The following is a 15,657-nucleotide window of genomic DNA, read 5'->3' on the forward strand; positions in this document are numbered from 1 at the left end:
AAGAAAATGTTCCAAAACTATGAAAAATCTACAATGGACCAGCTCAGAAAGTGTAAGATGAAGGTTTTGACGTGACTCTCCCGGTCCACAAACCTAAACAATAATAGGAAATCTCCTAAAGGTGACTCCTGGGAACCCAAGACTTTGGCAGGGATGGCTGTAAATTCTCTACACAAGAATCAAAAGACTTGCTGCTACAAAAAAAACCCTTCCCCAAACAAGTTTTACTGAGCAGGTTACCCAACCATGCAGGATGTCCAAACCTTTACCTCAGACTTTTGTCTTCATAGGTCAGCGGAGTCCCTTTGTTAACAGTTTAGAAAGAATGCACTTTTGTATTAATTCAACCACACTTCATGTAAGGCTATATGAGTGCAAAACAAGACCGAGGGAGTGTTTCTCTTCACTTTCAGTGTTTCTGCCCTAGTCATCTTCCTAATATTGAAATATAGCGGCAGGTATTAAGAAGTGCCCTCCCACCAGTGGTTTGAAAAAATCTACACAATGATGACACATCATTCTTTATTATTCATCATTTCATTTTCTAACACCTATCCTCTGACACCTATTTTCGGCCCTCCTTCTGTTAGGACATGCCTGGAAAACTCATTTGAGACTCCCTCCCAAATTACTTATTAACTCCTCACCCTATCTCTAAGAAAGAAGCGATCTACCGTTTGGAGGAAGCTATTTTCTGGGATTTATGTATTCTAAGATCCCAGGATTGTCAGGGGGCTTTTGCCTTTGGTAGGGTCTCCCAATGCAAATCCTGGATGAGGGCACCATGAAAGATAAAAAAAAAATTAAGGGACCTGTTTACTCTGGATTAGGGTTAGGGGGTTAGGGTTACTGGAGTTGCACTCTTGGGCCGGGTCTGGGGAAGGAGCTTAAGGGACAGGGTCTTCTGTGGGCTCACCACATACAGGATCCCCCGTGAGGATTGTGTTCAAAGTGTGTTGGGTGGCAGTAAAAGGCAAGAGGCTGGGCGGTTCAATCAGTGGTTCTTGGGGCGGATTATTGGGACATTCTCTATCATTATTTACATTTATTTAACAGGAAGTGAAACTTGTGGGATTTGCATTTTTCACTTCTTAACAGGCACACAGCAAACACTAACTGCAGGGCCCTGAACCACGTTTTTTTTTTTTTCAACAAACAGGAAAAATCCTAAGTAGCAAAAGGCATTCTAATTAATGGTCCCGAGCTCCTTTCTACCTGCATAAACGATTCATAAGTAACATAAATTTGGACCAAAAATTGGCATGGCAGTGTAGCTGATTAAGATCAGACATAACCGAACAAGGGAGTAGCAAGAAAAGAGTGGGTGGAGAGATTATTATATGTTAAAATGTCCCCTTCAGCCTCAAGTCGGCCAATAAAACTTATGACTGGTGGAATTTGACAACCGACTGTTCCTGCTTTGCCTCCAGTACAGTACAGTACATTGCGGGGGGGCTTTGCAGACGCTGGGCTCCGGGGTGTTGTTGATGCTGCTTCGCTCCGCCTCCGGTGGACTGATTGGCTGAGCTGTCATGTCGTTCCCCCAGCTCTCTTCCCCACTGGCCAATGCGCACAAAGCCCTCTCTGCACCCTCAACGCAACTGTATTCAGAGATACGTGCCTTTGTGCTCTAGTACGACGCGACCCTAATGGCCTCGTAGCGACTGTGATATTCCGTGTTTGTATGAGAGCAGGGCAGCCCTGTTCGCACATACAGCTCATCTCCAGATGCGGCTGGTCCTGGCGGGTGTAGCGGCTGAGATGCTGAGCGGCGCAGCCAGCAGGGCTAGGCCGAGGCTCGGCACCTTCTTGCTGGCCCCCGCCACCAAAACAGTACCGCCGCTGGCAGGCACGGGGAGCCAGAGATTTCGGTCAACGTCCTCGATGCAGGGATATTCAGAGATGGCACGAGAGCGGTCGAAGACTGTCACGTCGTTTTATAACCAGTCTGCAATAGATTCTTCTGCAGAAAAGGTAATAAATGTGACGGGTTCCCGGTCTTTTCTCCTGAAAAGGTCTCAGAACTCTTGGGTTACTAAGCTAGCAAGCTGTAGCTAGCTGTGGCTGGGTTGTGCTACGTTCAGGGGCAGGTGGAAAATCAGTGACATGCTGCTACTTAAAAGAGCAGTGCTTTAGCCTTCAGAACTAATGTTTTGTCAGTTAGGAGCTTAAAAACGACTTCCTTCTATAAGAGGAATAAAGCTGTCACCTACATTGCAGTGTCTGTAGTTGTAATAATTTGTAATTTTCCTTTAATATTTCGGAGATTCCTCTTGCAAAAGTAAAGAGCGTGCTTTGTTCTGTTATTTTTTTGTTGTTGTTTTAAGTCATATAGTGTATTGAATTATAATGGTCTATTTAATAATAATAATAATTCAGTAATAATGTAAAGCGGCTGACATGCCCGGTACCGAAGACCTGAACGCAACGCCCGGGTAAATTTATCTGCAGCCTGCTGAGCTTCTAGACAAATTATAACGTCGGTTCTTTGCTGTCGCTGATACCGGACCAGACGAGGTGCCAACGCAAAATTGTAATATTAGTTACACTATAGATATAAGACGATTGTCCAATAACAGGAGACTTGATGGTGTAAAGTTTCAGCGATGGAGCTGAGCTGACGTTGACCCAGTTAATGAGAAGCAAGTGTAACAGTCTGTTCTGCCAATCTCTAAAATACTTTGCCTTCAAGTGAAATAAAAGAAAGAAAACACAACTCCTGAATGAATGTCGCCATGTTAACTAGTATTATTATTATTTGTGTGGATGCCCTCATAGGGCATCTCTAAACTCTCTAAACTGTTCTGCTCTTTCTGCTCTTTCCGGCTATGACTTTTGCTGTTTATTACTATTATACTTTTTAAAATATTACACTTTTTTCCTTTAATTTGTCCCATTGAAATGAATGGGAAACTTCCACAATTCTGCTAAAACTTGCTTGTTTTTGAAACTTAACTACATGCTCATACTTTCACGTAGAAACTCCATTCAAACTTTAAAACGTTCTCAAATGATTGGGCTATTCCTGTGTGATTCAGCTTTTTCATATCTGTTACCGTTTTCATTTAATACCTCTTTAAGTTTTCAGTTGCAGATTTGTGATTTTTCAGAAAATACATGCGTTGCTATGGTTGCTATGCAATTAACTCTCAATTAATTTTTTCCACTACAAATTGATACACTATCACAGACCTGTAATTCATATTGATAATTTATTACAATTCTGCAACGTTTTATGATTTTGGCAGCTTTCCTAATATGGACCTCAGATTCTTGTTAACGCTCCATGACAGAAATACATACAAGTACACAGCCTGATAAAGCAGGCAGAAGAAGTACCTCTGATTGGTTCAGCATTTTCACCTCCTATCAGCACAAATCTCAGCTGTTTTCAGAAAAAACTATTTTCAGCAGAAATTCTGCTGATTCACCTCTTTTCAGCGCAACCTTCTGCTTCTTTACCTCTTTTCAGCAGAAATTCTTCTGATTCACCTCTTTTCTGCAAAGTTTTCAGCCTTTTCACCTCTTATCAGCACAATTCTCAACAGCTTCTGCTCATTTCAACAGAATTATCAGTCTCTCCACCGCTTTTTTTGTGAGAATGAGTTTGACTCAGTGAGATGAGTAGCCGCCTTGAGACCAGAAGGGCCAGGTTCAAATCTTGCTAAGGGCAACATTTTTTTCAACTTTTTCAGCTTTTTTCAGCAGACATCTTCAGCGTTAAGGCATCCACACAGCATTTTCGCAGGAAATGCAACTTTTTCTAGTTGTTATTGTTACCAATAAAAATAGCATAGATGATTTTCTTCCTCCTGGCTCAGTTTTGTTTCGTTTTTTTGGTCACATTCTTCAGTTTTTTTCACTTACTTACTCACTTACTGGAGTGAATATAAGAAGTACTCTTACAGCAAAAAGAGGAAGGAATTGAAATACTGAAACAAAACACTACCCAACAACAACATTATCACTTTACGGAAGACAAATGTTATTGTTTTGTACAGTGATATCGATGCGATGGCTTAATGTTTGCATCAGTATACATAATGTAATACGACCAATCCAGCAGATTGTTGTTTCCAGTGGGTCCTACCTGCGGGTGTAGGACCCACTGGACCTACTGTAAAGATTAGGACTGCACTGACATTACTTAGCATTTAGATCCTGGAGCAATGAGTAGTGTTTTTCCACTTGTACATTCTCCTCTTGTGCATGTCGATTTAGCACTGGAGTGTCAGTGTCCTGTTGGGGTAAACACAGCTAGAGCTTATAAAACTGATGCCTGTTTGACTTAGGTGTGCCTGTTAGAACCCAGGATAAATGGAGCCTAACTTGAGATCTGTTCCCAGATCTGTAGACCATCACCAGGCATACAGCTGTGCATTCTGCGTGTATTTACACAATGCTTTTTACTTGTGCACCTGCAAATTGCATCTTACTGTGGGGTGTGAATGAATGTTATTGACTGGACCTGCAATTTAAAGATGCATTATTCTAACATTTACTACAGTTTTTATGTTTTTTATCACACTGTAGTATGTTTGATTTAATCAGGCTACTGCAGTGATTTAACAGGAAATCCAAACCATGAACCATTTCTTTAGTGTTCTTGTCTTTCTAGCTAGCTCAGATTGTGCTACTGGCATCTCGCTGTGGCACCCTCAGATCCATTTTGGAGCTGATGCCACAACTTGCTCCAGCTGGTGAGCTGAGGTGGAGTGCTATAAAGTACTGGAGCACACCATAACATGCATGCATGTGCACTGTTATAGTGCACATGCCTGTGGTTGGTGGAGTTGTGGCTCTGTTGTAAGGTTTAATAATGTGGCAAGTTTACATACATTAGTCAGTGATGACTGAGCACAGTATTAAATGTTAGGCTTTACCACAGTGACTTACCTCCATCTTAGCCTCTGTAACTATCACTGTCAGACACTGACTTTATCTGAGAGATATATATCTTCCCTGTCTTTCTATCAATATTTTTTCTTTAAATCTGATTATATTCTAATCGATATAGAGATCGAAAAGAATTCTTGAAAACATACTCTTACAAGAAAGTCTAACAACGATGTCTAGGTGATGTTGAAGCTGTAATGAGCTGAACATGGTTCTCTGTTGGCAGTGCGTTAGCAGATAGGATAGCTAAATGTGGGCTGTGTATAGAGAAGAGCGAAGTTCTAACATTTAATTGCATTTAAAACAATGAAGGGTGTCTGCTGCAGCCACTCTTTTCTTTCTAATGCATTTTGTTAAATTAAAGCAATTATCAGAACTGTGATTTAACAGTTTTCAGGCTTTGTTTGAACAAATTGAGTCAACAAAATCTACAAACCTAGTCAGTGATAACAGGTATCACGAAGCTGGTTATCAACTTTCTCTGCAGACCGGTTTTTCTGCTTCAGGCTCTGTGTGTGCAGATATGAAGGGGGTGTTTCATGTGTTCTTTCTATTATCTACAGCACCAAAATGAACCAAATGAGAACATAATAATACACTAAGCAAATGATTCATTGTTGCTGCATAGCAGTGCTGTTTTGTACATCCATATCCTGCCTTCGACATCAGTGCATGCTTTTGAAGGCTTGGCCTCACGAGAGGAAATAAAACACACAGTCACGCAGCGAGCGTATAACAAGCTGAGTTTTAGATGTTTCGCTTCTAGCACTTTTGCAGTTTTTTCAAAGTGCCCAGAGCTTTTAGTCTCAGGAACCTTTCTTTCACGACCAGGCAAATAAGTTCACAGACAAAAAAAGTTGCTAATGTTTACATGTGTGACTTTTTAGAAATGTAGTGATTGGATAAAGACAGCTGGCTTTTCTGCTTTCACAGCTCCAGGTGTCTGTGTCTGTGTCTGGGTAGACTTAACCGCCATCAAACAATCACAAAGTAATGCTTTAGTTTTCTGAGTTCCTGCAGTTTGGAAGGCCAGATTATGGACTTTCTGAATATAAATTATATACCGCAGTGAAAATGTTTCGTCATGTTTTGCGAACACTCAGCTCTGCTCGTCACCTGGACCAGAGTGTACAGCTAAGACAAGTATGGAGTGTCCTTCAGTGTCTTAGCTAAAAATCTGCACGAACTGTCAGGACTTTATCTGTCACAGGCTAAACAGCCAGTCATTTCTGTGGATAACAATCATGTGTGTTTTTACGGCTGCACACTTGTAACGAAAACACAATCTCAACCCTGCTGTTATGAATGTGTGTGTGTTTATGTGCCGCTTTCTCCCTAGGCCTCTGTTCGACTGACTTTAGCAACCCTGTTGTATTCTGGGAAGTCTGCCGATGGACACCACATCTTGGTAAATATTTCAGCCGTGCTGGGATTTCTGTAAAGTGTAACAATAATGAGACTTCTGAGACTCTTCATTGTTATTTCTGTGTGTTTCTACGCTCACAGAGCAGTGGCAAGTACCTCCACAAGGAGCTGCCTGTGCGAATCGCTCATCGCATCAAGGGTTTCCGTAGTTTGCCCTTCATTATTGGCTGCAACCCCACGATTCTGCAAGTGGTAAGCGCACAGCTCTCCAGACACACTCAAATACAGTTTACAGATTGCTGAGCTATACAGGACGTGGGCCCTGTAACTGATTATATAAATAGAAAGTAACAATACTGCGCAGGAAAGTCTTGACTGAAAGCTCTCTTAAGATGCTCCCTGTCCACTCTGATGTGCCAAAGGGGAGGTATGGCTGTGCATTAAGAGGTACAGCAGGTTAATGGTTCAATACCAAGCTGAGGTATGACTGCAAGAACTGAAAGGAGGGGTTTTATTTATACACATAATGGCGACATCCTGTCACCCATATCCTGTAAAGATGGGTCATACCAGGAATGTTGTACCGTTCTGTTTTTTTATTAAAATAAAGAGCATCAATGGCACTGCTGATGCAGGAGCTGCAGCTTGTGATTTGAAAGCACATGTTTGTATTTGGGTTTGTGGTAAAACTGTCCTGGGTACTATTAATGCTGAACAATAAATGCAGGTGTTGTTTTCTGCCACCCAGATGTTGTTTTTCAGGAAAAGCATTGCATATTTCTGCAACAAATTGCACATTTGACTTTTTAAGGTGGAAGTTCCCATATTTGGACAAAGTGATGGGGTTTTAAGTTATCATCTGATTTTCTTTGTTTGTTTGTTTTTAGGAAGCTTGGTTTGCAATATGCATCATAAACATGCTTCTAAACACATAAGTGGTGCTTAGTAACAGACAAATACACAAAACTGAAGCACAGGCTGCCTGGATGGTCATTATCAGAAAGCTTGTCTTATTATTTGTCATTAAAAAAAAGCTTCAGAAGGCACCAACACTGCAAACACAGTGGAGAGGTTCAGTTCAGTTATTTGACTTAGCAGAGGTGAGCGCAGGCAGTAAGGTGTCAGCACACCTGTCGGTCTAAGCTGCCGTGCCCTTAACGGTTAGTTTCAACAGTATCCAAATGTAGGAAGCAGAAAAAAGTCCCACAAAACATTTTATTTTCTAGATGCTTTCCGAGGCTGTTTAGTTGGTCATTTTAACACAGGAGTCTATGGAGATTGATCCACTTTCAGAAACAACCTCATGTGGCCATTCGAGGAGCCTTTTGGCACTTAATTGTGGCTTGTTTTCCTGCCACTTAGTTTTCAAGCTGTCGCAACTACTTTGGAATGATTTTCTGGCACCAAATGCAAAATATTTTGAAACAATGCAATTTCTCAGATTTGGTAATATTTACCATTGTACTATTTTTAAATCATAAATAGGGTTTAAAAGACATCGAAAACACTGTTTTATTTAAATTTCTGACAGTCTTCCAAACTTTTTGCAGGCAAGGTTGTTTTTGATTAACTGTAACGACATCACTTCCACACCCTGTCCAGTAAATAATTTTGATACTGTTATTTCACACATGACTTAGGCCTGTCATATCAATTACTCATACTTAATGACTATGCTGTCATTCTCTACTTTCCTCATTTTTCATGGGAAGTGTTTCTTCCAGCAGAAACTGCCCACATCATTGGATTCTGATCTTGCAGGGCTGTTTAGTTTTTCAGATGCCATTTCAGACAGAGGTCCTTTAAAGCTCCTTTATACATATATCTCAAAAATTTAACCAGAAAAATACGCTTGTGTCTGGATATAAAAGACTCTTTGAAACCAAAAGAATTGTTGTTGTCATTGTTCCCGCTGAGCCTTTAATTCCCCTGCAAGCACTTTCTGAGTATTTCGCTGCCTCTGCATGTCTCGTTGCTGGTGAACTTTCACCTAGATTCCTTCCTTTTCTGGTATCACGGAACCGCTCTGTGTCGATTACATAAAGCAAAAGCTCCTTTTCTGTGCCAATACTTGTGATGTTGGAGTGGCTGTACCTTCACTGTTTAGCTCTTTGATCAGAAGTGAAATAATTGCTGGAACTGATTTTTAACTCTCCAACCTTTGCACATCAAGATGATCAGATGGATTTTAATAAGCCAGTCTAGTCATTTATGCAGAATTCTGATTCAGAGAAATTGCTCAACTCTGCAAGTAACAGAAAACTCATCCCATTGATGCTTGGTGAAAGTTGCCACGTGTAAGCCTCACGTGGGCTTGTCAGTAACACAGTGAGGCCCAGTCAGGGGGGACAGTGCTTGTGGTGTGATGTTTTCTGGCTTAGTGAACGATCACAGAGAAATCGGTCTAACCATAGCCCGCTTCTCTCTTCTTTTCTCACAGCATGAACTGTATATCAGAGCCTATCACATGCTCAGTGACTTTCCAGAGGTGAGTGCCCGACCCACTCAAACACGAACAGTAAACACACACGCACAAACACGGGTCACAAGTTCAAGAGTTTTACTTCTCAGGGAGTGGGTTTGCTCATGAGCAAAAACAGGAAGTGTGAACCTTTTTGCTGTCGAGACGAGACGAGACGTGATGAATCTGCCCGCAGCAGCTTTAGGATTGGCTCATCTAATGCAGTAAACAAGCCGCGACTCTGTTATTAAAACTAATGAAACATTAGCCGTATGCATTGTTCGAGTCAATGAAAATCTGTTTCTCGCCAATCATTCTGTTTGGCATTGAAAGGTCGTAGAGGGAAGGTTAGTGGATAACTCTTCTCTGCTATCGAGTTTAGGATTTGTAGCTTTTCTACTACACTGATTATTGTTTGTATTTATTTGTGTACTGTCAGGGCTATAACACGTGTTCCATCACAGTCACCCTTGCTTGCTAGCTGTAATGCATTTCCTGGGCAGACGTGGTTATCAGTGCCAAACTGTCTCACTGACTGCGGCATGCAGTAGCAAAGTGATCATTGTGTTCTGTTCTTTTTAGGTCTGGACAAAGCAGACCAGTACACCCAGTTGCTCTGTGTGCTCGCACATGTATAATTGGAGATTTCAAACTGGCTGAACATGTTTTCCTCTGTTAATGTAACCCTAACATTGTCAGGTTAAGAAAAAAACAACACCTATTTCAGTGCCTATAAAGGTGTGTGCCTTCTTTATGGAGCGTTGAAACACTGCACTGTGCTGAGACTTTCAGACTCCTCTTGTTCTCTTGTACAAACACATTTCTAAAGAGATGAGGCCGACGCGAGGTTAGCTAAAAATAAAAGGTGCCTAGATTTAAGAGGAAACTACAGAGACAAAGGATCAGATAATGTGACTCTGGGTTGGAGTCACCTATACTACAATAGCTCTCAGGGGAAATTATAGTGTCTAAAAACATCTCTATACTACAGAGGCAGGTCACGCTCACCCGGCTTTTATCTGTATGCCTGAAACTTGCTTTGCTTTTACATTTGAATTCTCTCATTGGTGGCTTTAAAAGGACAGCGGTTTGCACAGAATTGCTCGACTGATTCTCAGTCACTGGTCCCGTGCATTCTTTATTTATTTCTCAATACATCATTTATGGATTTAAACAATTGTTAATGTGAAGCCCTTGTCGTGAAAGAAACAGACAATTTCATAAATGGAAGCAGCAGTAGAAGTGTTGAGTATGAGGCCGTTGCTGCACTGAAGCTGACTCTATCAGTGCAGCAGGTAAACATGAAGCGTTGAGTCATTCAAGCCAGAATAAATATAAAATCCAAAATAATTAAAAGGCTCTTCTTAGAGCAGGCTGTTTCTTTAAACGTCGGGTTTCTCGGGTTTAGTGTGAAGCATCTCTTTTTGCAGATCAAGGATCAGGACGTGGAGGCTCGTTTCTGCAAACTAGTGCGGCAGCTGCTGGACGACCACAAGGATGTGGTCACAATGCTGGCACAGGGCTTCAGGGAGTGTCGCAGACACATCCAGGTACAGAGATACTAAGACTGACCTGATTCACCATTTGCTGGAAATGACTCCTTACTCAAACAACTTACTCTCGGTCTGCATAGGTCAGGTTATTAATGTCAGTTTGTTTGTTATTCAGTGTAGTTAAACACTATTTTATTATTTGGAAAGACTATTTAAGGCTTTCTCAGCTAACAATGATGCGTTTTCTTAAGAAAGCTGCTGATCTGCCTTTAACTCTTTACCCCTTAAAGCTTTCAGGGAGTCACCCTTGATGCTCTTTATGTCATATGTCAGGCCTGCTTACAGAACTAAATTACTGGGTCTGCATTAGAAGTTAGTGAGGGCGGTGTTTGCATTTGCAGCTACACAGGAAAAACCTGGAAACTTTTCTAATGGTCATTAAATCACATCTTTATGTCAGAACCTTTATGGGAGGTAGAGCTAAAATAAAAGATACTCCTCATGTTTGCTTTGCAGCAATCTTGGCAGTTTAGACTGCCTCACGTTTGCTGTGATTCACCAAAAGCTGTTAGAGTTGATAAGTTAGTTTCAACTGTGAAGTTTCAGTTGCTTTTTTTATTTGCTGTCACAGGATGAGATGGTCATCCGCAACTTCCTGGATACAACGCTGTGCTCTCGTTTGGGAATCCGAATGCTGGCCACGCACCATCTCGCCATTCATGAAGATAATGTACGTGCAACTGTTATTCGAAGGATTTGAAAACCTCTGAACGGTTAACCAGAGTAAATCATGCGGTAACTGTTAAGGGGAAAGGTGATAGTTGTCCAGCTTTTCTGCAAACATGTGATTAATGTTGGGTTGGGACAACAGGATCCTGTCAAATAGAAGTTGCTGGTTTCATGATGTTTACCTTCAGCTACAAGGAAGCATAAAATACGTCATGTTTGTTTTGGCAGCTGGCTATTTAAGTAAACGCTATTGTGTAATTAAACCAACAGTATTGATTAATCAGAGGGGATTTAGTTATTTTGTGAAATACTTTTTAGACTTGACTAAAAAGAATGTTTGTTTGTTTTTGTTCATTTCAGCCTGATTTTGTTGGGATCATATGCAGACGTCTCTCACCCAAAAAGATCATCGAGAAGTGGGTGGACTTTTCCAGGTGAGTGTTTGGTACGGCTTAGTTTATCTCACCTTTCGGTGACTTTGTGCCTGTGCTGACCGAGTTCATCAGATAACCTTTCAGAAACGGTGTGTGGAGCTGTGAATGGGCTCTTATTCTTGTTTGTCTTTGCTAATCTAATCTAATGACCTTTTATAGACTTGTTTTAACCAAGTTCAAAGGAAGTTTGCAAAGAAACAATCAGAGATGCAGCGTGTTCTCTGTTGTTACACTTTAACATTTGTATGAATGAGATTGGACTTCCATTTAATGAACTGTATGAACTGTAATTGTCATCCAGCAGCATTAGTAGGTCCACTGCTTTGGTTTCTGATCCCACGCAGACAAAACTAACACCTTTTCTATAACTGTGAGGTTTACTTAGTGCTTTGTCCATGGTAACACCCTACACTACGTGTGGCTCCTCCTCCTTTTTTTAATCAGGTAAAAAAAGTCATTAATAATTTTTAAAAAAGTGTCATGAAACAGTTTCATTTCACTCATAGTGTGGAGGCAGAAAATTTGTATATATTTTTGACCTTGTAGTCTTCAATATTATAAGAAATGTTCTTGGTGTTTGATAGACGTCTCTGCGAGCACCAGTACGGTAACTCGCCCAGGGTGAGGATCAACGGACACGTAGCAGCTCGCTTCCCGTTCATCCTTCTGCCTCTGGATTACATCCTGCCAGAGCTCCTCAAGAACGCCATGAGGTAAACTAACCACTCACTCACCCACGGAGATGTCCACTGACCTCAAATCAGCTTGTGTTAAATAAAGTTATATTGAATGATTTGGCTGGTTTTTTTTTTTGTTTTTTTGTTTTTTTGTATGACAGCGAAAAATTATGTGAATCAGTAAAATAATAGATGAGCAATGATGTGATGGCAATAAAGGATCATTGAGGGAGAGCAGTGAAGATTTCAGTTGGTGCTGTTTGACTGGTGTGAGTGAGCCCTGGAGCTGGCTTAATGTTGGCACCAGTGTAGCTGTTGCTAATGGTTTCCAGGGCAACAGCGGGAGAGAAGGGGTGCAATTTGGAAAATGACTGGCTCTTTTGATGTAGCTTTTAACGAGTGTAGAGAATGTTGTTGATTTCAGCTTGGACATAGAAGCCAAGTCCAAGTCGGTGTGCACACAGGTCCTTTTTAAATTTTTTTAACTGGGCTATTAGACCAGCATTTAGAAAGATTATTGTGTGTCATCCACCTGGAAAAATTGAGATTTTCATGTGTCACAACAGTGGCTCTGGCACAATTTAATTTAGTATTATGCACAAGAAGAACAGGTTTGCAACAGAATCTTCACTGTTCGCTCAAAAGCCTGAAAAAGTATGTAGTTTAGACTACACATCTGCTTTTTAGCACAACTTAAATTTAAAAGTGGATTGCATCACTTAATCAATTAAATGAGCTGAATACTCGCTCTTGCCTCCTCTGATTGACAGACTGTAGAAAAATAAAAGTATTATTAAAAAGATATATTTTTTTGCATAGTGGATTGTTATTAAATGGGAGTACAGTTGTCACATCGAGCTTCAATTTGTATCTTCAGGGCCACCATGGAGAGCCATCTGGACACCCCATACAATCTCCCCGATGTGGTTGTCACCATCGCTAATAACGACATAGATTTTGTCATCAGGTGAGTGCCAGAATTGTAATCCAGGTGTGTCCTGAGCCTCTGAGCAGGTTTACCTGTCCAGGCATGATGACCAAATACCCAAACCAGCCCAGTTGATTTCTTTTAACGTGTAGGACCAATAATTTGTACTTCCTTTGCAAATCTGTGCGCTCCTCACTGCTGCAGGGGAGACTTCCTAAAACGGAAGGTATCGTTACAAGTTTTTGTTGCCATTTCTTTCTAATTCAGGATCTCGGATCGCGGCGGCGGCATCCCTCACAATATCATAGACAAGGTGATGGACTACCACTTCAGCACAGCTGAGGAGAGTGCACAGGATCCCCGCATGAGCAACCTCTTCAACAACATCACCAACAGTGGGAATCAGTCTAACCCTATGCATGGGTAAGCTCATTACAGATGCGCTTCTGTTTGTGTCAGAGATAAGAGAGGAGTATTGATTTTATCCAGTCTTGATGATTCCAGTAGGCTTCTTTATCAGCCAGTAAAAGCTCTGATGGCTGCCTGTATTTACCTGCACCTTAATGTTTCACCTACAGTAAATCACTTTCAGCCTGGTGTGATTCTGTCAATTCACGTAATCACCTTAAACCTGTTGCGTGTGTGTTGTACAGGTTTGGCTTCGGCCTACCCACGTCTAGGGCCTATGCGGAGTACCTCGGTGGCTCTCTGTCTATTCAGTCTATGCAGGGCATTGGTACTGATGTTTATCTGCGTCTGCGCCATATTGATGGCAAAGGAGAGAGCTTCAGGGTGTAACGTTCCCCACGTCAGTAATCCATGTAGACGCCAGCCAGGAAATCAGGCCGTGCAGGAGTGCAGAGGGTTTCCCACGACGAAGGCTGGTGAGGACGAGGACGAAAAGTGTTTTTCAGAAAGCTAAATTCACTAACCCACTACTTGTTCTTTAGTTTGTCTTTTTGCCTTAGACTGATTATAAGCTATGTTACCTGTCAAGGTGATGATTTCTGTTGTTTTTCCTTTTGTGTTCTTTTTGTTTTGTACCCTGTGGCATGTTGTATTGAAGTTTGAGGGGCGGGGCGGGTAATGAACTTTGAATGTGTAGGTTATCGGGACAAACTGTGCATGATAATTGATATTATTGATGACGATGATTATGAGAGAGAGAGGAAAGCGAGAAAGAAGAGCTTCAGTTTTAAAGAAGTTCACGATGAAGTTACATATCTCATAGCCTCAAAGTAGAAATTTCGATGATAAATGTTTCAAGTGGAACTATTGAGACACTCCAGCAGCCCTGTCAAAATCTCCTCAAAGTTATTAATGCTGCTCATGTGTTAAATTACCAAATCCTCCCAGCGTGTCATTGACTGCAAGGGGAAACGTTGGTGGAAGCAGTATACATGCTTCGCTTAAGCATCCTCATCTTAAAGCTCATGTGCTCTCCTCAAAAACCGCTTTCTTCTTCTGCTGTGCAGCTGTGGCTCTTAAAAACAGAAGAAACTGCCAAAAACACCAAATGCTCATTAACACATTTCTGTCGTCTGTTCTGATGAGCGTCTTTGTCGAGCAGCGTCTTTGCAGAGCTTTTGAACGGGGAAGTCGACCGAGATGTTCAGCTGCCTTACGCGTGACACTAGTCCTTTAACTGCATGCTGAGTTCTTTTGTTTTTTCTCTGTGGTACTTACCTTTATTGGGTCACACAGACGCACACCATGTCAGAACGTTTCACTAGTTTTTGCATAATGAATAGGTTTCTTGTTGTAATGCTCAGCGCAGATCATAGCAGGCTTTAACATTGTAACAACTTTCAAAGTAACAATATACCAGAGAAGTATTGTCTGATATACGCTTCTTTTTTTCTGTGTTATTTGACTGTTTTCTCACAGTTTTTCTTTAGGAAGGTGTATATTTTCTTTTTAAAACAGGGCTTTGCAGAAGGTCACGTTTAATTTCACAGCATCAGTAGACAAAGGAGTTTCTCCACCGTTAGCCAAGTTTGCTGGTCTTCTATTAGGTATAGATCACTGCTTGATTATGTCATTATTGTGAATGGCCAAACTTGTAAGTAGGATGCCCTCAAAGCATCCTACTGCGTCCTATCCTGTCTCCTTCTATTCAGGAATTCCATCTGTTTGTAGAGTTCAGTGAAGTATATACACACTTTATGTGTGTATAGTCAGTGTGATTGTCAATTTGGTGGATGAAAAAGTAGCACCAGTACCCTACAGGTGGGTTCAAAGCTTCCGGCTTCCTCCCACAGTCTAAAGGCGTACATGTTAGGGTGATTGGTGACACAAAATTGTCTGTCTCTCTGTGTTTGCCCTGCGATAGGCTGGGGCTCCGGAAAATAGATGCATAGATGGACCGATGAAAAACAGAATGTGTCTGAGAAAATAATGAGATAATCATGTTGTGATCTCAATATTTGTACAAGAAAATCACAGCAGCATCTGTACGGACACTGTTGGGAGCCGAGAGAAAAAATCGAGCAGAGTCAGAAGGCGTTGAAAAAGTTGCGATATATGAGTCAACACAAACACTCCTTGCAGTTTGTTGAACATTCCCAAGTGGGTCCCAGCTCCAACAGATCAATCAGAATGCTACAGCTCTTCTGTTTGATCTGTGGGCTTGTTATTGCATTAACTTTTTTTTGTTTCATTTGAAAGGGCATTA

The 15,657-nt window shown here is 41.3% G+C and overlaps 1 protein-coding gene across 1 annotated transcript; it reads left to right on the plus strand.

Moving 5' to 3' along the window:
• Positions 1 to 1,571: 1,571 nt before the first annotated feature.
• On the plus strand, positions 1,572 to 14,353 carry bckdk (branched chain keto acid dehydrogenase kinase). The gene is made up of 11 exons (XM_006785082.3): positions 1,572 to 1,974; positions 6,236 to 6,304; positions 6,403 to 6,513; positions 8,702 to 8,749; positions 10,153 to 10,272; positions 10,847 to 10,945; positions 11,305 to 11,378; positions 11,963 to 12,091; positions 12,933 to 13,022; positions 13,251 to 13,406; positions 13,637 to 14,353. The coding sequence occupies exons 1-11, from the start codon at positions 1,729 to 1,731 to the stop codon at positions 13,779 to 13,781; spliced, it is 1,287 nt and encodes a 428-aa protein (XP_006785145.2). The 5' UTR covers positions 1,572 to 1,728; the 3' UTR covers positions 13,782 to 14,353.
• Positions 14,354 to 15,657: the final 1,304 nt, after the last annotated feature.

Source organism: Neolamprologus brichardi, chromosome 10, assembly GCF_056152115.1.
Source record: "Neolamprologus brichardi isolate AB-2024 chromosome 10, ASM5615211v1, whole genome shotgun sequence".
Classification (NCBI taxonomy): domain Eukaryota; kingdom Metazoa; phylum Chordata; class Actinopteri; order Cichliformes; family Cichlidae; genus Neolamprologus; species Neolamprologus brichardi.

Coding starts and splice junctions, on each gene's coding strand:
- bckdk (XM_006785082.3), top strand. CDS start 1,729: ATGCGGCTGGTCCTGGCGGGTGTAGCGGCTGAGATGCTGAGCGGCGCA. Junction 6,305..6,402: donor CCGATGGACACCACATCTTG/GTAAATATTTCA, acceptor CTACGCTCACAG/AGCAGTGGCAAGTACCTCCA. Junction 11,379..11,962: donor AAGTGGGTGGACTTTTCCAG/GTGAGTGTTTGG, acceptor GGTGTTTGATAG/ACGTCTCTGCGAGCACCAGT.